The following is a 27114-nucleotide window of genomic DNA, read 5'->3' as shown; positions in this document are numbered from 1 at the left end:
ACAATGTAGGTAAAGAAAAGCTAATCGATAACACAAACAAAAGTTATGCCTTCCTGTTTACATTACTCAGGTCCCATAATCTCATTCCCTTAAGTCTAAGGTATTTTAAAGTTCCAACAACTTAGATTTTGAATATCTTATTTTCACAGAAACTACAGGGCAATAAGGCACCAGAGTCCCGGACTCAGGACCACTGTGTGTGATTCACCGTGAACACTGGCATATTAAAGGCTCTGAGAAGTCCTGTAGGAAAGGACAATTTGAACTTTGTTTGAGCTCATATTTTCCAATCCCATCTGACCTTTAGTTCTTCACTGAGTGCCCACTGGGTTATGTTCTGGGAGCTGAGGCCACAGCAGTGAACAAAGCACACAAAACTCCCTGCCCCATGGGGCTCCGTTCTAGTGGGGCCATTTATCATCAAACATCTATTAATATCTCTAGAATGTGCCCATCAGGACACCATCCATGCTGCTGCGCTTTTCCAGGCCACACAGAGGGGACACCCTCCAGGTGCACCCTGCATGAATATCAGGCTCAACGGTGCTTTCAGGGTAGGAAGAGGAGGGCATTTGAAGAGTCCTTTCCCTTCCTTCATTCATTGTTGCCTCCTTGAATAAATGCTGTTGAAAACCTACCATGTGCCAGGCTCCCTTCTAGGTACTGGGAATCTGAAGATGAATAAGATAAAGTTTTAACCCTCGAAGTTTTAACCCCATAGTTCCTATGGGGTGGGAACTAGAAAGAATGGAACTCCCCCAGTCCCAGGAAAAAGGCTCACCAGCTTCCCCTCTGTCCCCTCGCCAGCTTCCCTGACCTCCCTCTCCTTCCCAGACTCACCTCCTAATTTTGCATACTCTCCTACCTAACCTCCACCTCCCATTCAGGAAATGGCTTGCTTTGCTTCAGGCTGAGGCCTAAAGTAGATCTAACCCCTCCATCTTCCCTCTTGGGGGGCAGGTGTTGGAAGGAGGTTCATCTTCAGGGATTTCACTCAAGCTACTCCTAGGCCAGAAAACCCTCAGAGAGTTAATCAGCCATGCAACTGCCAGTGTCAGTCCATAAGGCCTTGAAGTGACCAATCAGGCAGGGGTTGTGATGGGACAGTTGGCGTCAGGGAGCCCCTCTCCCTGGGGACCCAGCAGAGCCCACAGAGAGGCTGGGACTTGCTCAAGGTCACCTGGGTAAAAAGCTGGGAAGGCTTCTCGTTTGAAGTTGGGGGAGGGAGAGTGGACCCTCCCCGTGCCCGTGGGCTACCCTTCACCAGGCTAAGCAGTAACAAACCAGGGAAACTTGACCAAGTCCTGGCTTTTCTCTGGGTCATCATTTTCCCTTCTTTTTTTTTTTTTTTGCGACAGAGTTTTGCTCTTATTGCCCAGGCTGGAGTGCAATGGCACGATCTCGGCTCACTGCAAACTCTGCCTCCCAGGTTCCAGCGATTCTCCTGCCTCACCCTCCCTAGTAGCTGGGATTACAGGCATGTGCCACCACACCCGGCTAATTTTGTATTTTTAGTAGAGACGGGGTTTCTCCATGTTGGTCAGGCTGGTCTCGAACTCCTGACCTCAGGTGATCCACCCTCCTCAGCCTCCCAAAGTGCTGGGATTACAGGCATGAGCCACCGCGCCCAGTCCATCATTTTCCCTTCTGTCAAATAAAAGTGGTTGGATTAGATCGCGTTTTAGGCCCTGTGGGTTTCAGACACTCTACAGTGGAATCTGGGCTTATCGGACCTAACCCTCTCTCTCCCCAGCCGCCTCCTGGGCCCCTCCCTCCTTCTTCCCTGGCGTAGGGTCTGGGGAATGGCTCAGAGCTTTCAAGCTGAGCAAACAAACATGTCCGGGCGCATAGGGAACAGAGGTCAGGGGAGGGCATGGCTATTTTTATCACAGTGTGAAGGACTTTCACAGCTGCTTCCGTTGTGTCCACACACGTTCCACGAACCCAGGCTATCAGAGTGGCTAGGGTGTGATTGGAGGGGGTTCACTCCTAAAAGAAAACCTGCCCAGCAAGATGCCTGACTTTCCCCCAGGAGGGATCCATTTAAATTGCCCCGTCTGGCCGGGTGCAGTGGCTCATGCCTGTAATCCCAGTACTTTGGGAGGTCGAGGTGGGTGGATCACCAGAGGTCAGGAGTTGGAGACCAGCCTGGCCAACATGGTGAAACCCCATCTCTACTAAAAATAAAAAAATTAGCCGGGTGTGGTGGTGCATGCCTGTAATCCCAGCTACTCGGGAGGCTGAGGCAGGAGAATCACTTGAACCCGCGAAGTGGAGGTTGCAGTGAGCCAAGATCGCACCACTATAAAAAAGTAACAATCTATTGTGTGAATATGCTACACATATTGACCTATGAACCTTGATGGACGTGGGAGTTGTTTCTAGGTCTTTGCTGTTGAGGTTTGGGAACGGGCTGCGGCAAACAATCTCATCCACACCTCCTGGAGCACATGTGTAAGGTTTCCTCACCGTGTAGACCTAGGAGGGAAACTGCTGGACCACCCGTGAATTCAGCTTTCGGGGTCGCCTGCTCTTTGACCTCATCTCCCACCACTCTCTACTTTGATTACCAAGCTCCTGTCACAGTGGCCTCCCTTTCCTTAAACAAGCCAAGCCCATTACAGCCTCCAGAACTTCGCACCTGCTCTCCCCTCCCTTCAGAGTGCGTTTCTTTCAGGGATTCCTGTGGCTGGCTTTTACTTATCCTCAGGACTCCATCAGATATGACCTCCTCAGCCCAAATGTCACTTTCTTTGTCCCCCTCATCTAAATGACTTACTCCCATTCCTACCCCAATCACCCATTTTCATTTTCTTTTTTTTTTTTGACACGGAGTCTCGCTGTCGCCCAGGCTGGAGTGCAGGGGCGCGATCTTGGCTCACTGCAGGCTCTGCCCCCTGGGGTTCACGCCATTCTCTTGCCTCAGTCTCCTGAGTAGCTGGGGCTACAGGCGCCCGCCACCTCGCCCGGCTAACATTTTGTATTTTTAGTGGAGACGGGGTTTCACCGTGTTAGCCAGGATGGTCTCGATCTCCTGACCTCGTGATCCGCCCGCCTCGGCCTCCCTCCCAAAGTGCTGGGATTACAGGCGTGAGCCACCGCGCCCGCCCCATTTTCTTTTCTGTGTTTTTTTTTTTTTTTTTTTTTTTGAGACAGTCTTGCTCTGTGGCCCAGGCAGGAGTGCAGTGGCATGATCTCGGCTCACTGCAACCTCTGCCTCCCTGCCTCCCGGGTTCAAACGATTCTCCTCCCTCAGCCTCCCAGTAGCTAGGATTACCAGTGCTGGGATTATAGGTGCTCACCACCACGCCTGCTAATTTTTGTAGTTTTAGTAGAGATAAGGTTTCACCACGTTTCGAACTTCTGACCTCATGTGATCCTCTGGCCTCAGCCTCCCAAAGTGCTGGGATCACAGGTGTGAGCCACCGCTCCTGGCCTAGACTCAAACTCTAGAAGGGCTGAGACCATGTATTTTTCATAGCTGTATCCCCTAGAACAGTGCCTGATATATAGAGAAAAAGTGCTCAACAAAAAATTTTTTGTGGAGGTGGGTACTAATATGAATCTCATGTTAGAGAGCAGAAAACTGAGACTCAGAGAGGTTAAGCCATGTGGCCAAAGTCGCAGAGCTTGGAGGTGGCAGAACCAGGATTGAACCGTGGTCTGCCCGGTTCCAGTGCCCCTGTTCTTTCCGAAAGAGGAGGTCTTGTCCTGACATGAGCTTTTCTTCCTGAACTCTTGTTATCAGTTGGCCACTCCACACCACCTGTGCGGCCACCTGTTGGAGGGAACACTAGGTCCTTCCTTTGGCTGTCACTCCTCCATCTGCAGCAGGCGAGGACTGTGGCCTTGGACCATGGGAGACCTGGAGTTCCACCACCTGTTCTGGGAGGGGGGCCCAATCAGCCCCCCTGCTTACCTTCTGCCCTATATTAGAGCCCCAGGCTCTGTGCCCTTTTCCTATCATCGCAAAACTCATGATGCTCCGGCTGCTCAGTTCCCTCCTCCTTGTGGCCGTTGGTAAGACCCCAACCTGTGTGTGTGCTCCCTGGGCTGCCCTGGACTAGGAATCCTTGAAATCTACCACTCGCTCTGAGTCCCATGACACCCTACGCCCGGTTCCACAGGAGGGGGTCTCAGCTTGTACCCGGGGGCATGACTGTGGGGGCTTTCAGCTTATGATGGAGCAGGAGAGTGGAGGGGAAGCCGTGGATGGAGAAAGACCCCAAAGGGCTGTGGTGGAAGTCCTTGATGGGGGCAGTAAACAAAGTCAAACGGTTAAGAGTTTGGGCTGTGTGGTTGGACTTCTTGGGTTGGAATTTCCACTGTTCTGCTTACCACTCCAACTCTCCTCTCACACTCCCCCTACCTGGCTCCATATTCTATGCTCTGGCCTTTTCCTGGTCTCTCTGCCATATTACATTCCAGCTCAGGGCCACCTCTTCCAAGCAGCCTCCCTTGACTGACAATAATGGTAACAGATAACATTGATTGAGTGCTTACTATGCCAGGCAGAATGTTTAGGGTTTTTCTTATACTTTCTCATGTAATTCTCACAACAGCCTCAGGAGATCAGTAATATCATTATCCCCATTTTACCGACCCTCAGAGAAGTAAAGTAGCTTATCATAGAACAAAAGGCAGAGCTGCATTTAATGTTTTTATTTTTTGCTTTTTTTTTGTAGAGATGAGGTCTTGCTTTGTTGCCCAGACTGGTCTCAAAATCCTGGCCTCAAGCAATCCTACCACCTTAGCCTCCTGAGTAGCTGAGACTATAGGCACATGCCACCATACCTGGCTACTTTATTTTATTGTACTTTATTTTTCTAGAGATGAGGTCTTGCTATGTTGCCCAGGCTGGTCTCAAACTCGTGGGCTCAAGCGATCCTCCCGCCTCGGCCTCTCAGAGCACTAGGATTACAGGTGTGAACCACCACACGCAGCCCAGAGCTGCACTTTGAACCCAGGAAGTCCTTCTTTAAAGCCTCCACTCTGTATGACAATAGCTCTCACTTTTTGAGGGCTCATCGAGGGCCAGGCATTGTTCTAAGTGTATCAAGCTCTTCAATCCTCCCAATGAAGGAGGCCACATTTGAATCTCTATCCCTGGAGTCTTGGGATTCTGGAAAGCCCTGCTCTAGTTTAAATGTTCACTGTTCATATGTGGTTACTGAGGTCCAGAGGGTGAAAGTGGCTTGCATGGGGTCACACAGCCAGTTGAAGGCACGGCTTGGACTGGGACCCTGGCCTCCTCTTTGCTTTTGGGGACCCTCCAGCTGATTGACAGCTCTCCTCTCCCCTCTAGCCTCAGGCTATGGCCCACCTTCCTCTCGCCCTTCCAGCCGCGTTGTCAATGGTGAGGATGCGGTCCCCTACAGCTGGCCCTGGCAGGTAAGAGCAATAGCAGCTGCCCTCCTTCCCACCGTGGGCTCTGGACCCTAAGCTCTAATGGCATGGCATCCAGCCTTGACACCATTGCTCCCTTTGCAATGTCCACTTCAGCTTCCAAAGACCAGGCAGCCCTTGGACCATCTACTTCACAGGGAGGTTTTGCCCATTCCGTCTGTAACCCTCACTGGGCTATTTGCAACTTAAAAGTGGAATCGGGGGTGAAGGAAATGCTAAACTCAAGGAGTTGGCACACTGATGGTGGAATTTCAGGCACTGTGTTGAAGAAGTGAGATTTTGAGAGACTCATTTCTAGATTCCTAGGATGATACTACAGGGCTTTGAGGTCTGAAAGCAATAAGGGAGTGAGGGGTCTTGTAAGGCCAGTGGAGGGAAGCTCAGAAGGCTGGACTTGATGTGCCCTGGCTATTTAAATTTAATTAAATTAGGCCAGGTGCGGTGGCTCACGCCTGTAATCCCAGCTACCCAGGAGGCTGAGGCAGGAGAATCCCTTGGACCCAGGAGGTGGAGGTTGCAGTGAGATGAGATCGCACCACTGCACTCCAACCCTGGGCAACAGAGTGAGACTCTGTCTCAAAAAAAAAAAATTAAATTAAATTATTATGACTATTATTATTATTGAGACAGAGTTTCACTCTTGTTGCCCAGGCTGAAGTGCAATGGCGCGATCTTGGCTCACTGCAACTTCTGCCACCCGGGTTCAAGCGATTCTCCTACCTCAGCCTCCCAAGTAGCTGGGATTACAGGCATGTGCCACCAAGCCCGGCTAATTCTGTATTTTTAGTAGAGACAGGGTTTCGCTATGTTGGCCAGGCCAGTCTGGAACTTGTGACCTCAGCTGATGCACCTGCCTCAGCCTGTCAAAGTGCTGGGATTACAGGTGTGAGTCACTGCACCCAGCTGAAATTTACTTACATTAAATAATGTTAACAATTCAATTCCTCAGTGCTTGCCATATTTCTTTTTTTCTTTTCTTTTCTTTTTTTTTTTTTTTTGAGACAGGGTCTTGCTGTGTTGCCCAGGCTGGAGTGCAGTGGTGTGATCTCAGCTCACTGCAGCCTTGACCTCCTATGTCCAAGCAATCATCCCACATCAGCCTCCTGTGTAGCTAGGACTACAGGCATGCGCCACCACGCCCAGCTAATTTTTATATATTGTTGTAGAGATGGGGTCTCACTATGTTGCCCAGGCTTGCCTCGAACTTCTGAGCTCGAGTGATCCTCCCGTCTTGACCTCCCAAAGTGCTGGGATTATAGGCGTGAGCCACCATGCTTGGTCTGCTTGCCACATTTCAAATGTTCAATAGTCACATGTGGCTAGTGGCTACCATATTGGACAGCAAAGATATAGAACATTCCCATCATTATGGGAAGTTTTATCGGAGAGGGTCAGCAGGCTTATTCTGTAAATGGCCAGAGAGTGAATATTTTAGGTTTTTTGATGGTTTGGATAGTAATGACTTGACTGTTCCATGGTAGCATGAAAGTAGACACAAACAATACAGAAATGAATGTGACTATTTCCAGGACATCTTTATTACAAAAACAGACCAGAAGCCTGATGTGCCCCACTGTCCACAGTTTGCTAACCCTGGTCTAGATGGAGCTTTTGAAAATCAGAATGTGTAGGAAATGGGAAGAGAGGCAAAGAACTCATCAGGGTGTGCTGTGCTTCAGAAGGCTCAAGAGGCCTTGAAAGAGCTGAGGTTCAAAAGAGTCAGGGGGGCTGGGCGCGGTGGCTCACGCCTGTAATCCCAGCACTTCGGGAGGCCGAGGTGGGCAGATCACCTGAGGTGAGGAGCTCGAGACCAGCCTGGCCAACATGGTGAAACTCCGTGTCTACTAAAAATACAAAATTAGCCAGGTATGACGGCAGGTGCCTGTAATCCCAGTTACTGTGCAGGCTGAGGCAGGAGAGTCGCTTAAACCCGGGAGGCGGAGGTTGAAGTGAGCTGAGATTGCCACCATTGCACTCCAGCCTGGGGAACAAGAGCAAAACTCCATCTCAAACAAAAAAAGTCACAGGGCGAGGGGTGCGTGATAGAACAGAGGGCCTTCAAGGGCTCTCAAGAAACAGAAGGTAGAGAATGTTGGGGTCCCCAGGGAGGTCATAGTCCTGGTATGGGGAGGCTTTGGAGAATCAGAATGTGACCCCCATGGAAAAGTGATAGGGCCACCACCGGCAGCTGCCCAGGTCGCAGGTTGTATGCTGCATATTTCAGAGGGTGCTCTTGTTTTCCGTGTAAATGGCGCCCTCTAGAGTTGCACAGTGCACAACCTATACAGCCATTGGTGGCAACTCTCATGGTGGGGCCCAGCCCACTGAGGCCCTTTCCTCCTGGGCCACCAGGTTTCCCTGCAGTATGAGAAAAGCGGAAGCTTCTACCACACCTGTGGCGGTAGCCTCATTGCCCCCGACTGGGTTGTGACTGCTGGCCACTGCATCTCGTGAGTTCTCTACCCTGTCCCTGCCTGTGGCCCCAGGCAGCCGGGGAGGGTGGGTGATGATGAGGAAGGAGGGAGGTAGCCAGTCAGGCCCAGACTGACCTCACCTCCGCCCGCAGGAGCTCCCTGACCTACCAGGTGGTGTTGGGCGAGTACGACCGTGCTGTGAAGGAGGGCCCCGAGCAGGTGATCCCCATCAACTCTGGGGACCTCTTTGTGCATCCACTCTGGAACCGCTCGTGTGTGGCCTGTGGGTGAGTGAATGCTCCGGTCTGGAACCCAGAGGCTCCTCTACTCATCCCTCCATGACCCACAGCCAAGTCTGAGTAGGTTCCAACTCTGAGCTGGGACGTAGGGACATAGGGACATAGGGACGGGGGAGCTGGGTCCAGCAGCCTGTGCCCAGGTCCCACACACTGAGGACTGAAGCCAGCAGAGCCTTTAAGGACCATCACCACCAAACCTGTCTCCCTACAGAGGGGATGGCAGAGCTCAGGGAGGGGCAGGAACTCCCCCAAGACCACTTGGCTAGTGGCTTCAGAGCTCAGGGTTCCTCTGGCATCCTTCCCCCAAAGCCGAGGGTTTCTCCATTCAATAGATGGCTCACCCAGTGCATCCTGGGCTCCCAGCACTATGGGCAAAAGGAGGAGCACTGGGCTGAGCGTCAGGCTCTGGCATTAACTCTGTGTATGGCCTGAGCAAGTCACTGGCCTTCTCTGGGCCTTAGTTTTGCCATTTGTCAAAAGGTGACCATGAAGTTGGGCTTCCCGGGTGGTTGTGAAGGCCAAGGAGACAATCTTATGCCCTTCAAGTGTACGAAAAATTCTTTTTTTTTTTTTTTGAGATGCAGTCTCGCTCTGTCGCCCAGGCTGGAGTACAGTGGCACGATCTTGGCTCACTGCAAGCTCTGCCTCCCGGGTTCACACCATTCTCCTGCCTCAGCGTCCCGAGTAGCTGGGACTACAGGCGCCCGCCACCACGCCTGGCTAATTTTTTGTATTTTTAGTAGAGACGGGGTTTCACCGTGTTAGCCAGGATGATCTCGATCTCCTGACCTCGTGATCTGCCCGCCTCGGCCTCCCAAAGTGCTAGGATTACAGGCATGAGCCACCGCGCCCTGCCATATGAAAAATTCTTAAGTCTGAGTGGCTCAGACTTTTTTCTCAGAGTTTTTTCTGGCGAGAGGGTCAAAGACGGGTGCAGAACTCCTGCAAATGCAGTATAGGAGTGAAGCACAATATGATGGAAACCTCAATCCATCTTCACAGGGCTTCTGGGGTGAGTAGAGAGAAAAGGGAGACCCAGACAAAAGGACTGGAGTGACACGCAGGCAGGTGAAGACAGAGGGCAGTGGTTCTCAAAATGTGGTACCTGGGCTGGCAGTATCAGCATCACCTGGGAACCTGCAGCAATGTGAATTATTGGCCAGGCAAGGTAATCCCAGCACTGCCGGAGGCCGAGGTGGGTGGATCACTTGAGCTCAGGAGTTTGTGACCAGCCTGGCCAACATGGTGAAACCCCATCTCTACTAAAAATTAAAAAAATTAGCCAGGTGTGGTGACGCGCACCTATAATCCCAGCTACTCTGGAGGCTGAGGCAGGAGAATTGCTTGAACCCAGGAGGTGGAGGTTGTAGTGAGCCGAGATCGTGCCATTACACTCCAGCCTGGGCAACAGAGCTATACTCTGTCTCAAAAAAAAAAAGTGAATTATTGGGCCTTAGCCAAGATCCACTGCATCAGAAATTGGGGTGGGATGCAGCAGTCTGTTTTTGTTTTGTTTTGTTTTTGAGACTGCGTCTCGCTCTGTCACCCAGGCTGGAGTGCAGTGGCGCAATCTTGGCTCACTACAAGCTCCGCCTCCCAGGTTCACACCATTCTCCTGCCTCGGCCTCCCGGGTAGCTGGGACTGCAGGTGCCCGCCACCAAGCCCAGCTAATTTTTTTTGTATTTTTAGTAGAGATGGGGTTTCACCGTGTTAGCCAGGATGGTCTCAATCTCTTAACCTCGTGATCCGCAGCAGTCTGTTTTAACAAGCCCTCCAGATGATTCTGATACAGCTGAACTGTGAGGGTTAAAGGGTCAAAGGAGCGGACAATTCTGAAGGCCAAGGGTCAGAGTGACCCAAGGGACTAGAAGGGTTTCTTAAAATTGCTCAGCCTTGGCTGGGCGCGGTGGCTCATGCCTGTAATCCTAGCACTTTGGGAGGCCCAGGCGGGCATATCAGCTAAGGTCAGGAGTTCTAGACCAGCCTGGCCAACATGGCAAAACCCCGTCTCTACTAAAAATAATAAACAAAAATTAGCCAGGCATGGTGGCATGCACCTGTAATCCCAGCTACTCAGGAGGCTGAGGCAGGAGAATCACTGGAACCCAGGAGGCAGAGGTTGCAGTGAGCCGAGATCATGCCACTGCACTCCAGCCTGGGCAACAGAGCGAGACTCTGACTCAAAAAAAAAATAAAAAAATTTGCTCACCCTTAAGAACGTTTTGGGCCAGGTGTAGTGGCTCATGCCTGTAATTCCAGCACTTCAGGAGGTGAAAGCAGGAGGATCCCTTGGCCCAGGAGGCTGCAGTGAGCTATGATTGTGACACTGCACTCCAGCCTGGGCAACAGACCGAGACTCTGTCTCAATAATAATAATAATAATAATAATAATAATAATGATGATGAAAGAGTGGATTTGGAGGGTAAAGGAGCTGGGGCATCTCAGAGGCGGAATAGCCTGGAGCAACGGCTGGAAGGTAGGACGTGGGCCGGCCGGAGGACCAGGCCCCGTGACTGTTCCCTCCTCCCCAGCAATGACATCGCCCTCATCAAGCTCTCACGCAGCGCCCAGCTGGGAGACGCCATCCAGCTCGCCTCACTCCCTCCCGCTGGTGACATCCTTCCCAACGAGACACCCTGCTACATCACCGGCTGGGGCCGTCTCTATAGTACGTGCTGACTTCTCTAGCTGGCCACAGGGACAGTGGCAGAAAGACAGGGCCTGGGGGCTGCAGGTTGAAGGTAACACCAAGACCAGACCTTGTACTTTTCTCCCATTTCTCTCCAGCTGCAGCCTTCTCCCACCAACCTCCAAAACACGAATGTTGTCAATTGCACATGTTTTGGTACCTTCTGTGTGCCACGTGCTAGGGATGTAATGGTGCACAAAGCATGCAGGACCATTTAGCGGGTGGGAGGAGAGTCCTCATCGGAGCAGAACTGTGCGCCTTGGATGCCCCCTTCCTCTGGGGCTCCTAGCCGTGTGCCCCCAGACCCCTGACTCTGTGCTTTTTATCGCTGCAGCCAACGGGCCACTCCCAGACAAGCTGCAGGAGGCCCTGCTGCCTGTGGTGGACTATGAACACTGCTCCAGGTGGAACTGGTGGGGTTCCTCCGTGAAGAAGACCATGGTGTGTGCTGGAGGGGACATCCGCTCCGGCTGCAACGTGAGTCAGCTCTTACCTGCCCGAGGTGGTGCTGGGTGTGCAGGACCTTGGAATGGGGCCAGCTGCCTGGAAGGTGGAGGAAGGATCTTGCCTGCTTGCCCCATTCAGACTCCAGGCCAGGCAGGACTTGGAGGAAATCAGCGCAGTCCAGACACAGAGCCCAGGCCTGGGAGTCAGGACCCCCGGGTTGCAGTCTCAGCTCACACACTGACATGACTTGGGACAAGTCACTGTGTCTCCCTGGTCCTCAGGCTTCCGCATCAGCACAGCAGGTGATACTGGTCCCATGACCTCTAACACAGGTCAATTCTGTGGTTCTAAAGTTATAATTATGGCTGGGCATGGTGGCTCATGCCTGTAATCCTAGCACTTTGGGAGGCCAAGGCGGGTGGATCACTTGAGGTCAGGAGTTCGAGACCAGCCTGGCCAACATGGTGAAACCCCGTCTCTACTAAAAATACAAAAATTAGCCAGGCATGGTGGCCGGTGCCTGTAATCCCAGTTATTTGGGAGGCTGAGACAGGAGAATCACTACAGCCCAGGAGGCAGAGGTTGCAGTGAGTGGAGATCGCACCATTGCACTCCAGGCTGGGCGACAGAGTGAGACTCTGTCTAAAAAAAAAAAAAAAAAAAAAAGTTATAATTAAACATTAAGAATACCATCATTGTTCTGGGCACAGTCCCTCCTGCCTATAATCCAAGTGCTTTGGGAGGCTGAGGCGGGAGGATTGCTTGAGGCTAGGAGTTTGAGACCAGCCTAGGTAACATAGTGAGATGCCCATCTACAAAAAAAACTTTTTTAAATTAGCCAGGCATGGTGGCACTCGCCTGTAGTCCCAACTACTTGAGAGGCTGAGGTGGGAGGATTGTTTGAGCCTGGGAGTTCAAGCTCACAGTGGCTATGATTTTTGCCACTGCACTCAAGCCTGGGCGACAGAGCAAGACCTTGTCTCTTTTTTTTTTTTTTTTTGAGACAGGATCTTGCTCTGTTGCCCAGGCTGGAGTGCAGTAACGCCATCACAGCCCACTGTAGCCTTGCCCTCCTGGGCTCAAGCAACCCTCCCATGTCAGCCTCCCAAGCAGCCAGGAGTACAAGTGTGTGCCACAATGCCTAGCTATTTTTTAAATTTTTTGTAGAGAAGAGGTCTCACCATGTTGCCCAGGCTGGTCTCTAACTCTTGGGCTCAAGTGATCCTCCTGCCTTGGCCTTCCAAAGTGTTGTGTTTACAGATGTGAGCCACTTTCCTGGCCAAGACCTTGTCTAAGAAAAAAAAACAAAGGCCGGGCGCGGTGGCTCACGCCTGTAATCCCAGCACTTTGGGAGGCCGAGCCGGGCGGATCACGAGGTCAGGAGATCGAGACCATCCTGGCTAACACGGCGAAACCCCGTCTCTACTAAAAATACAAAAAATTAGCCTGGCATGGTGGTGGGCGCCTGTAGTCCCAGCTACTTGGGAGGCTGAGGCAGGAGAATGGTGTGAACCTGGGAGGCGGAGCTTGCAGTGAGCCGAGATCGCGCCCCTGCACTCCAACCTGGGCGACAGAGCGAGACACTGACTCAGAAAAAAAAAGAATACTATCAAATACCCTCATTGTATTATAATTGAGTATGAATTAATAATTAACTATGGTGCTACTAATAAGAACTATGTTTACTGAGTGCTTCTTCTCTACTGGATATCATGCTAAGATCGTGCATCATCTCATGTAATTCCCTAGGCTCTTGGAAAGATACTACTATTCCCTATTACAAATGAGTCAGCTGGCTGGGCGTGATGGCTCACACCCATAATCCCTTTGGGAGGCCCCGGCAGGTGGATCACCTGAAGTCAGGACTTTGAGACTAGCCTGGCCAACATGTTGAAATCCCATCTCTATTAAATATACAAAAATTAGCCGGGGTGTGGTGGCAGGTACCTGTAATCCCAGCTACTTAGGAGGCTGAAGCAGGAGAAACACTTGAACCTGGGAGCCGGGAGACGGAGGTTGCAATGAGCCAAGCTAGCTCCACTGCACTCCAGCCTGGACAACAGAGCGAGACTCCATCGAAAAAAATAAAAATAATAAATGATAAAAAAAAATGAGCGAGCTAAGGCTCAGAGGAGTCAAGTAATGTCGGAGTTTCTCGAAATCCCTAGAATTCCGAACCAGTTCTGTAAACCTCAGACATGGCTCAGCCACCCACTCCTCTCTGACGGTTCCAGGGTGACTCTGGAGGACCCCTCAACTGCCCCACAGAGGATGGTGGCTGGCAGGTCCATGGTGTGACCAGCTTTGTTTCTGCCTTTGGCTGCAACACCCGCAGGAAGCCCACGGTGTTCACTCGAGTCTCCGCCTTCATCGACTGGATTGAGGAGGTGAGGAGGGCAGGGCGGCCAGGAGGGCTTTAGGGTGGTGGCTCTTCTGAGAGGTGACAGGTGAGAAACATCGGATCCTGGGGAGGGCCTGAAAGGATCCTAGAAGCTCAATGGGGAAGGGCCCTTGGGGACATTCCAGAAAGGCTTGGGGATGTTTTCTGATACAGTGTGACCCCAGGAACTTGATGGCTTCTGGGTGGTGCTTGGAACTACAGCTGAACTTCCTTATTTCAACAAGTATTTATAAAGTATCTCCTCTGGTCTTGTCCTCTCTTGTCAGGGAGGATAGAGAGACATGCCAGACAAGAGGCTGCCTGGTGGGGGACAGGTGATTACATGAATGATAACGATGCAGTCTGATGAGAGCCGAGAGAGGGGAGTCCAGGCCCCAGACTTCATCTGGGGATGGGTGATCAGAGAGGACTAATAACGCTCATGGTAACAGTAATAGCTAAACAACAACAAAAAAGAGAGTAATAGCTGGGCATGGCGTAGTCATGCCTGTAATCCCAGCACTTTGGGAAGCAGAGGCAGGTGGATCACAAGGTCAGGAGTTCAAGAGCAGCCTGGCCAAGACAGTGAAACCCTGTCTCTACTAAAAATACAAAAATTAGCCGGGCATGGTGGTGGGTGTCTGTAATCCCAGCTGCTCGGAAGGCTGAGGCAGAGAACTGCTTGAACCTGGGAGACGGAGGTTGCAGTTAGTCGAGATCATACCACTGCACTGCAGCCTGGGTGACAGAGCGAGACTCCGTCTCAAAAAAAAAAAAAAAAGTAATAGCTAGCTGGGTGCAGTGATGCCCACCTGTAGTCCCAGCTACTTGGGAGGCTGAGGCAGGAGGATTGGTTGAGCCCTGAAGTTCTGGGCCATAGTGCGCTATACCCATCTGGTTCTGCACCAAGTTTGGCATCAATGTGGTGACCTCCTGGGAGTGGGGACCACCAGGTGGCCTAAGGAGGGGTGAACTGTCCCAGGTCAGAAACAGAGCAGGTCAAAACTCACATGCTGAAAAGTAGTAGGATCACACCTGTGAATAGCCACTGTACTCGAGCCTGGGCAACACAGCAAGAGCCTCTCTCTTAAAAAAATGAAAATAAAATAAATAAAATAAAACAGTAGTGCTTGCTTTGGCAGCACATATGCTAAAATTGGAATGATATAGAGATTAGCACGGCCCCTGCACAAGGATGACATGCAAAATCATGAAGGCTTCCATTAAAAAAACATTTCTGGCCAAGTACAGTGGTTCATGCGTGTAATCCCAGCACTCTGGGAGGCCGAGGCGTATGGATCACCTGAGGTCAGGAGTTCAAGACCAGCCTGGCCGACATGGTGAAACCCCATCTCTACTAAGAATACAAAAAATTATCCGGGCGTATTGGTGCATGCCTGTGGTCCCAGCTAGTCAGGAGGCTGAGACAGGAGAACTGCTTGAACCTGGGAGGCGGAGGTTGCAGTGCGCCGAGATTACGCCACTGCACTCCAGCCTGGGTGACAGAGCAAGACTCCATCTCAAAAACAAAAACAAACAAACAAACAAAAAAACAGTGATGATTTATAGACCATTTAATCCCTTGGTTCCCTGACCCATGTTAAAAATATATATATATAAGGCCAGGCACGGTGGCTCATGCCTGTAATCCCAGCAATTTGGTAGGCCGAGGCAGGCAGATCATAAGGTCAGGAGTTCGAGACCACCTTGGCCAATATGGTGAAATCCTGTCTCTACAAAAATATTAAAAAATTGGCCGGGCGTGGTGCTGCATGGCTGTAATCTCAGCTACTTGGGAGGCTGAGGTAGAAGAATTGCTTGAACTCGGGAGGCAGAAGTTGCAGTGAGCCAAAATTGCGCCACTGCCCTCCAGCCTGGGCGACAGAGCAAGACTCCATCTTAAAAAAAAAAAAAAAAAGCCGGGCATGGTGGCTCATGCCTGTAATCCCACCACTTTGGGAGGCCGAGGTGGGCAGATCACAAGGTCAGGAGATTGAGACCATCCTGGCTAACAATGTGAAACCCTGTCTCTACTAAAACTACAAAAATTAGCCAGGCATGATGGCGTACGCCTGTAGTCCCAGCTACTTGGGAGGCTGAGGCAGGAGAATGGCATGAACCCAAGAGGTGGAGGTTGCGGTGAGCTGAGATTGTGCCACTGCACTCCAGCCTGGGCAACAGAGTGAGACTCTGTCTCAAAAAGAAAAAAAACCCCAAAAATATATATTTTGTTTATATACATACATACATACATATATATACACACACATACGTATATATATACACACACACACATATATATGTATATATATCTATGCACACATCCCATCTAAATTCATGCTGGCCATTGTAGAGAGAACCTTAGTTAACAATTTAATCAAGAACCCCCCCATGAGGTAAGTTCTATCATTATCCCTACTACATAGAGGAGGAAACTGAGGCTCAGAGAGGTCAATCCCTCTCCCAGGGTCACACAGCAGGGCTGGAAGTTGAACCCAGTTTCATCTGACTCCAGAACCTATGCTCCTAAATTGACTATTCTGTCTGCCCCCCCAACTTTTCCAGACCATAGCAAGCCACTAGAACCAAGGCCCAGCTGGCAGTGCTGATCGATCCCAAATCCTGAATAAAGAATAAAGATCTCTCAGAAAATTCCAAGTTGAATCTTTCTTTCTTTGTTGACTCACCTCTTCCCCTCTGGCCTGTTCCTAAAATCTTAGATCTCATATGCAGAGACAGGACCAGGTCCAACCCTTTCATATGAAGATGAGGGAAAAATGATGCTGGGAGAGAGGGGAGTTGCTGTGCAGTGACCTGACCATCCTGGTTTGCCTGGAACTTCAGGAGTGAAGACACTGGACATTTAATGCTAAAACTGGGAAGGTCCCAGGAAAAATGGGACAAGTTGGTCGCCTTAGTATATAGTCACACGTAAGTCAGTAGCTTTTCAATGCAGGCATATAAACATGGTAAAAATCTGCAGATAAACAGACCCTGCCAGCCCTTGAGGAGGCTCATGGTAGAGTGGGAAGGACAATGTGTGATCTGCTTCCACTGATGGGGTGGGGGCTTTGGTTATTCATTCATTCAACAAACACTTATTCCTTGTTTTAGAGGAGGGCTCAGAGGGGTAAGGAGACATGGTTCCTGCCCTGAAGTGGCTCATTATTTAAAGATAGCTCTCTTAGTCTGTGTTCATACTGCTATAAAGAACTGCCCGAGACTGGGTAGTTTATAAAGGAAAGTAGTGTAATTGACTCACAGTTCAGCATGGCTGGGGAGGCCTCAGGAAACTTACAATCATGGTGGAAGATGAAGGGGAAGCAAGGGACCTTCTTTACAAGGTGGCAGGAAGGAAAATTGCCTAGCAAAGGGGGAAGAGCCCCTTATAAAACCATCAGATCTGGTGAGAACTCACTCACTATCATGAGAACAGCATGGGGGAACCACCCTATGATTCAATTACCTTCTCCCTTGACACATGGCGATTATGGGGATTACAATTCAAGGTGAGATTTGGGTGGGGACACAAAGCGTAACCATGTCATGAGCATCTCAGGGTCATTCATTAAACATGTATTAGGTACCTGCTTTGTGGCAAGTTCAGGGCTGGAAAAACAGAGACAAGTCAGGCAACCCTAGGAAGAGCCCTTGCTGAAGGGGGGAGAAGACACACACACAGGTACACAGGTATACACACACAGGTACACACAATGCTGCACACGAGCCCAGAACCAGCAAACAGTTGAGTTTTGAAAGAAAGAACGCTGGCCAGGTGCAGTAGCTCATGCTTGTAATCCTAGCACTTTGGGAGGCTGAGGCAGGTAGATCAACTGAGGTCACGAGTTCGAAACTCCTTCTTAAAAAAAAAAAAAAGAATGCTGTTACACAGACAAAAGCAACATAAAACAAGGGAGTTTGGCTGGGCCTGGTGGTTCATACTTGTAATCCCAGCACTTTGGGAGGCCAGGGTGGGTGGATCACTTGAGCCCACGAGTTTGAGACCAGCCTGGGAAACATGGTAAAACCCCATCTCTACAAAAAATATAAAAATTAGCCAGGTGTGGTGGTGGGTACTTGTAGTCCCAGCTACTCGGAAGACTGAGGTGGAAGAATCACTTGAGTCCAGGAGGCGGAAGCTGCAGTGAGCTGAGACTGTGACACTGTACTCCAGCCTGGGCACAGAGCAAGACTCTGTCTCTGAAAAAAAAAAAAAAAAAAAAAAGCAAAGGAATCTCTTTCCTCATATTTCTCTTTGAACACCATGAAAGGAAAGATTGTCCCAGCAAGGACACACACAAATGACTTTAATATTAATGGCCCATTTGTAGCCTCCCTTTATACTTTCAGCTACAACTGAAAAAGATGCAACATAGAGAATAAGATAGCAGAGACTCAGATAGGTATCTTCCCTTCAGAATTAACAAATTTCACATTTTGCTTCATATTCTAAAAAATATTAATTACAATCATTCACTAAAAAAAATCAAGAGATCTATAATTTTTTAGATCCAGCCTGTCACCCAGGCTGGAGTGCAGTGGCACAATCCTGGCTCGCTGCAACCTCCGCCTCCCAGGTTCAAGCGATTCTCCTGCCTCAGCCTTCTGAGAAACTGGGACTACAGGCACCCACCACCATGCCTGGCTTATTTTTTTTGTTTTTGAGATGGAGTCTCGCTCTGTCGCCCAGGCTGGAGTACAATGGTGTAATCTCAGCTCACTGCAACCTCTGCCTCCTGGGTTCAAGCAATTCTCCTGCCTCAGCCTCCCAAGCAGCTGGGACTACAGGCATACGCCACCACGCTCAGCTAATTTTTGTATTTTTAGTGGAGACGAGGTTTCACCATGTTGCCCAGGCTGGTCTCGAACTCCTGACCTCAAGTGATCCACCCGCCTTGGCCTCCCAAAGTGCTGGGATTACAGGTGTGAGCCACTGTGCCTGGCCAGGATCTATAAATTTGGAAAGGAGATTTTATATCTTATAAAGGGTTACAGCCTGCACGGTGGCCATGCTGACAGGCTGGGAAGTGTAGCCTCTTGCAAAGAGGAGAAACAGGCACTCCAAAGGAGGAGGGATTGGAGTGGAAGCTTGAAGCTGAAAGAGTTGGCTAAACATACATATTCAACAGGTTATAGAAGGAGCTGTGGGCTGGGCGCAGTGGCTCATGCCTGTCATCCCAGCACTTTGGGAGGCTGAGGCCGGTGGATCACTTGAGGTCAGGAGTTCGTGACCAGCCTGGCCAACATGGTGAAACCCTGTCTCTACTAAAAAATACAAAAATTAGGCAGATGTGGTGGTGGGTGCCTGTAACCCCAGCTACTCAGGAGGCTGAGGCAGGAGAATTGCTTGAAACTGGGAGGCAGATGTTGCAATGAGCTGAGATCGTGCCATTGCACTCCAGCCTGGGTGACAAGAGCAAAACTCCGTTTCAAAAAAAAAAGAAGGAGCTGTAAATATTAACAAAGGGGGTCCTGACACATGTGTACTGAACAAACGTATGTTACATGTGTCCCATGTTCACTGTGGGGTGGAGACTTGACATTTAAATGCATTACTGCTGGGCATGGTGGCATGTACCTATAGTCCCCGCTACTCAGGAGGTGGAGACAGGAGGGTAGCTTGAAGCTAGGAGTTCAAGGCTGCAGTACACTATGATCGCACCTGTGAATAGCCACTGCACTCCAGCCTGGACAACATAGTGAGACCCCACCTCTTTAAGCATGAAAACAAGACCCTGTGCATCAAAAGGTGAAGCAGGAATATGAAGGTACTCAAGTACAGCTTCTGTAAACCAGACAGAACCAGTCCATGCTCTGTGGTCTTCTTATCAGGAGAAAGTTACTGAAATCTGTGTCTTTACCAATCAAAGCTGTAGTTATGGCTTTGGAGCAGGAGCAGGGGGTGTGTTAGGGTCTGGTGGTGGATGAGCTGCAGTTGTTTTAATATTATTGATCTCAAGGCCAGTGCTTGTTGAGCTGCTAGAGAAAAGGAAAAATCTCAGGCAGCTGGGAACGGTGGCTCATGCCTATAATCCCAGCACTTTGGGAGGTTAGGGTAGGAGGACTGGAGGACTGCTTGAACCCAGGGGTTTGAGACCAGCTTGGGCAACATGGCAAAACCGCATCTTAGCTGGGTGGTGTGACACATGCCTGTAGTCCCAGCTACTTGGGAGGCAGAGGTGGGAAGATCACTTGAGCCCGAGAGGTTGAGGCTGCAGTGAGCTGTGATTGCACCACTGTACCACTCCAGCCTGGGTGACAGATTGAGACCTTGTCTCCAAAAAAAAAAAAAGAAAGAAAAATCTTGTGGCAGTTAGAACATAGTTCTAATGGCAGGATGTCCAGGTGTCCTGATACCACATCACAATATCCGCTTTTAAGACACTTACAGTCATGCTTTGATGTATTTCCGCACTAAAATACCAAGGATAATTTTCTTTAAATCAACAAAATACTAAATTTTCTTTTAAAAAGGTTATTGTATTTATGGCTGGGCACTGTGACTCATGCCTGTAATCCCAGCACTTTGGGAGGCTGAGGCAGGTGGGTCACTTGAGGTCAGGAGTTCAAGACCAGCCTGGCCAACGTGGCGAAATCCCGTCTCTAATAAAAATACAAAAAAGTAGCTGAGCATGGTGGCGCGTGCCTGTAATCCCAGCTACTTTGGAGGCTGAGGTGGAAGAATTGCTTCAACCTGGGAGGCGGAGGTTGCAGTGAGCTGAGATCGCACCACTGCACTCCAGCCTGCACAACAGAAAGGACCCTGTCTCCAAAAAAAAAAAAAGAAGAAGAAGAAAAGAAAAGAAATTGTATTTATTTATTTATTTTTCAAAGCCAAATACTTCTGAATTTCTTTAAAAAAAATTTTTTTTCTATGCAGTCTCGCTCTGTTGTCCGGCTGGAGTACAGTGGCCCCATCACTGCTCACTGCAGCCTTGACCTCCCCGGCTCAAGTGATCCTCGCACCTCAACCTCCCAAGTAGCTGGGACTACAGGTGCATGCTACCATGCCCAGCTAATTTTTGTATTTTTTTGTAGAGACAGACTTTCACCCCATTGCCCAGGCTGGTCTTGAACTCCCAGGCTCAAGCGATCCACCTACCTCAGCCTCCCAAAGTGCTAGGATTACAGGTGTGAGCCACTGCACCTGGACTCAGATTTTGTCTTTCTTGAAAACCTCCTTCGACCTCAGCCCATCCGCTCCTCCACTGCCCCCACCCTGGTTACCTGGAGAACCTCTGCAGAACCCACACTAGCCTCTCTGATGGCATTCTGGCTCCTCTTCAAACCGTTTCCCACTCAGCAGCCAGAGACACGCTTCAAGACATAAGCTGGATCATGTTCTCCTGTGGAAAACCCTTCAAAGGCCCCCTGTGGCCTTGGGTGCCTGCCCTGCAGGAATCTGCAGCCCCACTTCTCTGCTCCCCTCCCAGAGAAGCTCCAGTCCTTAGATTTATTCCTCGCTGTATCGTGGCTGGGCAGGGGCAGGCTGGATTTCCCAGGCACCTATGACAGCAGGCTTCTCCCACTTCCAGTGGGAGATTGAAAGGCTGGAGGGAGAGAGAAACCTCCCTCCTGTCCTCCAAAAGGTACTTCTCTCCCTACACTTCCTCCACTGCTCCCACCAGACATGCCTGGGCTGGGCCCAGCTTTGGCGAGGTGACCTCTGCTCTTGGGCTCCAGCTACCAGCATCTCCTCTCTCTGTCCTACCATCTTGGGAGGGAGCTGTACTAATCTCTGGGTTCCCACATCTTCCCTGCTGGCTTCTCTGCACCTCCCTCACCGAGACAGCCAATTCCCCAGATTAAATTCCCTATACTTCAAATACTTGAGATTTCTGTTTTCTGGTTTGACTCTGACTGACAAAGGCAGACTTCCATCCTGAGGAGGAAGCCAGCAGCTGGTGTGGGGCAGAGCCAGGGGAATGGCAGAAATCCTAAGCCTGAGCTCGGGTGCATCTCTCTTCAGCTCCCTTGCCTCTCCACTTAAAGTGAAGTCCTGTGAGATTGTACATTTCCTAGTTGTGGCCAGGCATGGTGGCTCAGATCTGTAATCCCAGCACTTTGGTAGGCCGAGTCAGGCAGATCACTTGACCTCAATAGTTTGAGACCAGTCTGGGCAACATGGCGAAACCTTCTCTCTACAAAAAATATTTTAAAATTAGCTGGGCGTGGTGGTGCATGCCTGCAGTCTCAGCGACTCAGCAGGCTGAGGTGGGAGGATCGCCTGAGTCAGGAAGGTTGAGGCTGCAATGAGCTCCCATCATGCCACTGCACCCCAGCCTGGGCGACAGAGTGAGACTTGTCTCAAAAAAAAAAAAAAAAAAAAAAAAAAAAAATCCTAATTGTTTCACTTAGGCAGAGTGTCCTGTTGTTTGCATCTGAAACTATTTGTATTTTGTGGAAGAGACCTGTGGTGGCTGTCCCCAATATTGGCTCTCCCCCTTTCTTTTCTTTTCTTTTTCTTTTCTTCTTTTTTTTTTTTTTTGAGACAGAGTCTCGCTCTGTCACCCAAGCTGGAGTGCAGTGGCATGACCTCACTGCAACCTCTGCCTCTGAAGTTCGAGCAATTCTCCAGCCTCAGCCTCTCAAGAAGCTGGGACTACAGGTGTGTACCACCACGTCTGGCTAATTTTTGTATTTTTAGTAAAGACGGGGTTTCACCATTTTGCCCAGGCTGGTCTTGAACTCCTGACCTCGTGATCTGTCCGCCTCGGCCTCCCAAAGTGCTGGGATTACAGGCGTGAGACACTGCACCCTGCTTGTTAAGAGGACTTTTTATTGTGTCCAGGGGCTGTGCAGAATGGAAACCACGCTTGCCTGTCTCCTTGGAAGCCAGGTGAGGCCGTGTGCTGATTTCTGGCTGTGGCAGAAGAGATGCGTGCAAATTTCAGGTTGACCATGTAAAGGTGAAGTTCTCCCCTTCCCTTTTCTTCATCTGGAATGTGGTTGTCCTGGAGGAGCCATTTCATGCTCTATTTTTAGATTGGTGTAAAAGCGTAATTGCAGTTTTTGCCATCACTTTTAATGCCAGGGAAGCCAGAAGAAAGTATCACAAACTGGGTGGCTTAAACAACAGAAATTGATTGTCTCACAATCCTGAGGCCAGAAAAAGGAAATCAGGATATATAGCAGCTTGTTTCCTTCTGAGGGCTACGAGCAAAGGTTCTGTTCCTTCACCTTGGCTTGTAGATGGCCACCTTCCCTCTCCGCAGTTTCTCTGTGTCCCAGTTTTCCCTTTATATAAGCACACCAGTCAGGCTGGGCACAGTGGCTCAGCCTGTAATCCCAGCACTTTGGGAGGCTGAGGCGGGCAGATCACCTGAGGTCGGGAGTTCGAGACCAGCCTGACCAACATGGCAAAACGAGGTCTCTACAGAAATACAAAAATTAGCCGGGCGTGGTGGCACATGCCTGTAGTTCCAGCTACTGGGGAGGCTGAGGCATGAGAATTGCTTGAACCTGGGAGGTGGAGGCTTCAGTGAGCCAAGATCACGCCACTGTACTCCAGCCTGAGCGACAGAGCCAGGTAAAATGAGGCTGAGACCTGGGCTGCATTCCCAGACAGATAGCCAGTTAAGGTTAAGGCATTTTAGGTCACAGGATCAGATAGGACATCCACACAAAATACAGCTCATAAAGACCTTGCTGATAAAACAGGTTGCAGTAAAGAAGCCGGCCAAAACCCTCCAAAACAAAGATAGCCATGAGAGTGACCTCGGGTCGTCCTGACTGCTACACTCCCACCAGCACCATGACAATTTACAAATGCCATGGCAACGTCAGGAAGTTACCCTATATGGCCTAAAATAAGGGGAGGCATGAATAATCCACCCCTTGTTTAGCATATCAGCAAGAAATAACCATAAAAATGGGCATGTCTATGGAGTAACAATTTTTTATACCTTTACTTTCTTAATAAACTTGCTTTCACTTTCCTCTATGAACTCGCCCTGAATTCTTTCTTGCACAAGATCCAAGAACCCTCTCTTGGCATCTGGATTGGGACCCCTTTCCTGTAACACCAGGAAGGTAAGGCACTGGCCGTGGGGAAAGGGCTGTGCCTGTCCCCACTGCCATTGCTCAATAACCTCCTTGGATCCCAGCTGGGGTGATGCCTTCCCTGGGACAAGAGATACCTGCATACTGTCCTAGCCCTGGGTTCCCATGGTGGCTTCTTTGTACCACAGGTGGGGCACCTGCAGGGCCTCCTTCCCCATCCCTGACACTGCTGTCCTATCTGAGACAGCTGGGGCTGGTAGCTGGGAAATGTTGACCTGTAGTCATCAAAGAGATCAAAATCCGGTTTTTAAGAATTTTTTCCAGCAAAAATCTGAGAATAGTCATCCAGAAACATGGGCTCCAGAGAAGAGGAGTAAGTGCTCCAAAGTTAAAAGTTAAAGTCCCGCCGGGTGCGGTGGCTCACGCCTGTAATCCCAGCATTTTGGGAGGCTGAGGCGGGCAGATCATTTGAAGTCAGGAGTTTGAGACCAGGCTGGCCAACCTGGTGAGACCCCATCTCTACTAAAAATACAAAAAATTAGCCGGGCGTGGTGGTGCATGCCTGTAACCCCAGCTGCTTGGGAGGCTGAGGCAGGAGAATTGCTTGAACCTGGGAGGCAGAGGTTGCAGTGAGCTGAGATCGTGCCATTGCACTCCAGTCTGGCACGACTCGTCTCAAAAAAAAAAAAAAAAGAGCAAGACAAGAGCAAGACTCGTCTCAAAAAAAAAAAAAAAAAAAAAAATGCTGGGCGTGGTGGCTCACGACTGTAATCCCAGCACTTTGGGAGGCCAAGGGGGGTGGATCACCTGAGGTTAGGAGTTTGAGACCAGCCTGGCCAACGTGGTGAAACCCTGCCTCTACTAAAAATCCAAAAATTAGCCTGGTGTGGTGGCAGGTGCCTGTAATCCCAGCTACCTGGGAGGCTGAGGGCAGGAGAATCGCTTGAACCCGGGAGGCGAAGGTGGCAGTGAGCCGAGATCTAGCCATTGCACTCCAGCCTGGGGGACAAGAGTGAGACTTCGTCTCAAAAAAAAAAAAAAAAAAAATTATGATCTTGCTCATACAGGCAGAAAACAAATTTAGTAGGACTACAACATTTCTATACCAGGCTGGTTTATGAGTTACAACAATATAGCTAGTTAAAATTTGTCTTCTTTTCCATACAGTTTGTTTTATTTTCCTTTCCAATTTGTGTATTTAACATTCTATCTTAGATAATGTGATAGTCATGAAGTCTTTGTGTGAGAGAGAAAAGAAGGAAGTTAATCTATAATGAAGATTGACTGTTGAGAGGGAAACAGTCTGCCCTGTCACCCTTTAGTCATTTACAACATTTTATAAAACAATGTAGGTAAAGAAAAGCTAATCGATAACACAAACAAAAGTTATGCCTTCCTGTTTACATTACTCAGGTCCCATAATCTCATTCCCTTAAGTCTAAGGTATTTTAAAGTTCCAACAGCTTAGATTTTGAATATCTTATTTTCACAGAAACTACAGGGCAACAAGGCACCAGAGTCCTGGACTTAGGACCACTGTGTGTGATTCACTGTGAACACTGGCATATTAAAGGCTCTGAGAAGTCCTGTAGGAAAGGACAATTTGAACTTTGTTTGAGCTCATATTTTCCAATCCCATCTGACCTTTAGTTCTTCACTGAGTGCCCACTGGGTTATATTCTGGGAGCCGAGGCCACAACAGTGAACAAAGCACACAAAACCCCCCGCCCCATGGGGGCTCCGTTCTAGTGGGGCCATTTATCATCAAACATCTATTAATATCTCTAGAATGTGCCCATCAGGACACCATCCATGCTGCTGCGCTTTTCCAGGCCACACAGAGGGGACACCCTCCAGGTGCACCCTGCATGAATATCAGGCTCAACCGTGCTTTCAGGGTAGGAAGAGGAGGGCATTTGAAGAGTCCTTTCCCTTCCTTCATTCATTGTTGCCTCCTTGAATAAATGCTGTTGAAAACCTACCATGTGCCAGGCTCCCTTCTAGGTACTGGGAATCCGAAGATGAATAAGATAAAGTTTTGATCCTCAAAGAGCTTCCTCTGGGGTGGGAACTAGAAAGAATGGAACTCCCCCAGTCCCAGGAAAAAGGCTCACCAGCTTCCCCCCTGTGCCCTCGCCAGCTTCCCTGCCCTCCCTCTCCTTCCCAGACTCACCTCCTAATTTTGCATACTCTCCTACCTAACCTCCACCTCCCATTCAGGAAATGGCTTGCTTTGCTTCAGGCTGAGGCCTAAAGTAGATCTAACCCCTCCATCTTCCCTCTTGGGGGGCAGGTGTTGGGAGGAGGTTCATCTTCAGGGATTTCACTCAAGCTACTCCTAGGCCAGAAAACCCTCGGAGAGTTAATCAGCCATGCAACTGCCAGTGTCAGTCCATAAGGCCTTGAAGTGACCAGTCAGGCAGGGGTTGTGATGGGACAGTTGGCGTCAGGGAGCCCCTCTCCCTGGGGACCCAGCAGAGCCCACAGAGAGGCTGGGACTTGCTCAAGGTCACCTGGGTAAGAAGCCGGGAAGGCTTCTCGTTTGAAGTTGGGGGAGGGAGAGTGGACCCTCCCCGTGCCCGTGGGCTACCCTTCACCAGGCTAAGCAGTAACAAACCAGGGAAACTTGACCAAGTCCTGGCTTTTCTCTGGGTCATCATTTTCTTCTTCTTCTTCTTTTTTTTTTTTTTGCGACAGAGTTTTGCTCTTATTGCCCAGGCTGGAGTGCAATGGCATGATCTCAGCTCACCGCAAACTCCGCCTCCCAGTTTCAAGCGATTTTCCTGCCTCACCCTCCCTAGTAGCTGGGATTACAGGCATGTGCCACCACACCCGGCTAATTTTGTATTTTTAGTAGAGATGGGGTTTCTCCATGTTGGTCAGGCTGGTCTCGAACTCCTGACCTCAGGTGGTCCACCCTCCTCGGCCTCCCAAAGTGTTGGGATTACAGGCGTGAGCCACCGTGCCCAGTCCATTATTTTTCCTTCTGTCAGATGTAAGTGGTTGGATTAGATCGCGTTTTAGGCCCTGTGGGTTTCAGACACTCTACAGTGGAATCTGGGCTTATCGGACCTAACCCTCTCTCTCCCCAGCCGCCTCCTGGGCCCCTCCCTCCTTCTTCCCTGGCGTAGGGTCTAGGGAATGGCTCAGAGCTTTCAAGCTGAGCAAACATGTCCAGGTGCATAGGGAACAGAGGGCAGGGGAGGGCATGGCTATTTTTATCACAGTATGAAGGATTTTCACAGCTGCTTCCCTTGTGTCCACACACGTTCCATGAACCCAGGCTATCAGAGTGGCTAGGGTGTGATTGGAGGGGGTTCACTCCTAAAAGAAAACCTGCCCAGCAAGATGCCTGACTTTCCCCCAGGAGGGATCCATTTAAATTGCCCCATCTGGCCGGGTGCAGTGGCTCATGCCTGTAATCCCAGTACTTTGGGAGGTCGAGGTGGGTGGATCACCAGAGGTCAGGAGTTGG

At 50.0% G+C, this 27114-nt stretch overlaps 1 protein-coding gene and 1 pseudogene across 1 annotated transcript; both read left to right on the top strand.

Annotated features, from left to right (window-relative positions):
* The first annotated feature begins 3959 nt into the window (after nt 1-3959).
* LOC456491 (chymotrypsin-like elastase family member 3B) lies at nt 3960-16295 on the top strand. Its single transcript, XM_513081.7, has 8 exons — nt 3960-4020; nt 5306-5391; nt 7759-7856; nt 7973-8107; nt 10653-10789; nt 11145-11287; nt 13492-13644; nt 16203-16295. Exons 1-8 carry the CDS (start codon nt 3978-3980, stop codon nt 16218-16220), a joined length of 813 nt encoding a protein of 270 aa, XP_513081.4. The 5' UTR covers nt 3960-3977; the 3' UTR covers nt 16221-16295.
* On the top strand, nt 14764-14876 carry LOC112207024 (U6 spliceosomal RNA; annotated as a pseudogene).
* Nucleotides 16296-27114: the final 10819 nt, after the last annotated feature.

This window comes from Pan troglodytes, chromosome 1 (genome assembly GCF_028858775.2).
Source record: "Pan troglodytes isolate AG18354 chromosome 1, NHGRI_mPanTro3-v2.0_pri, whole genome shotgun sequence".
Taxonomy (NCBI): domain Eukaryota; kingdom Metazoa; phylum Chordata; class Mammalia; order Primates; family Hominidae; genus Pan; species Pan troglodytes.
This window is presented reverse-complemented; position numbering and strand designations above follow the sequence as displayed.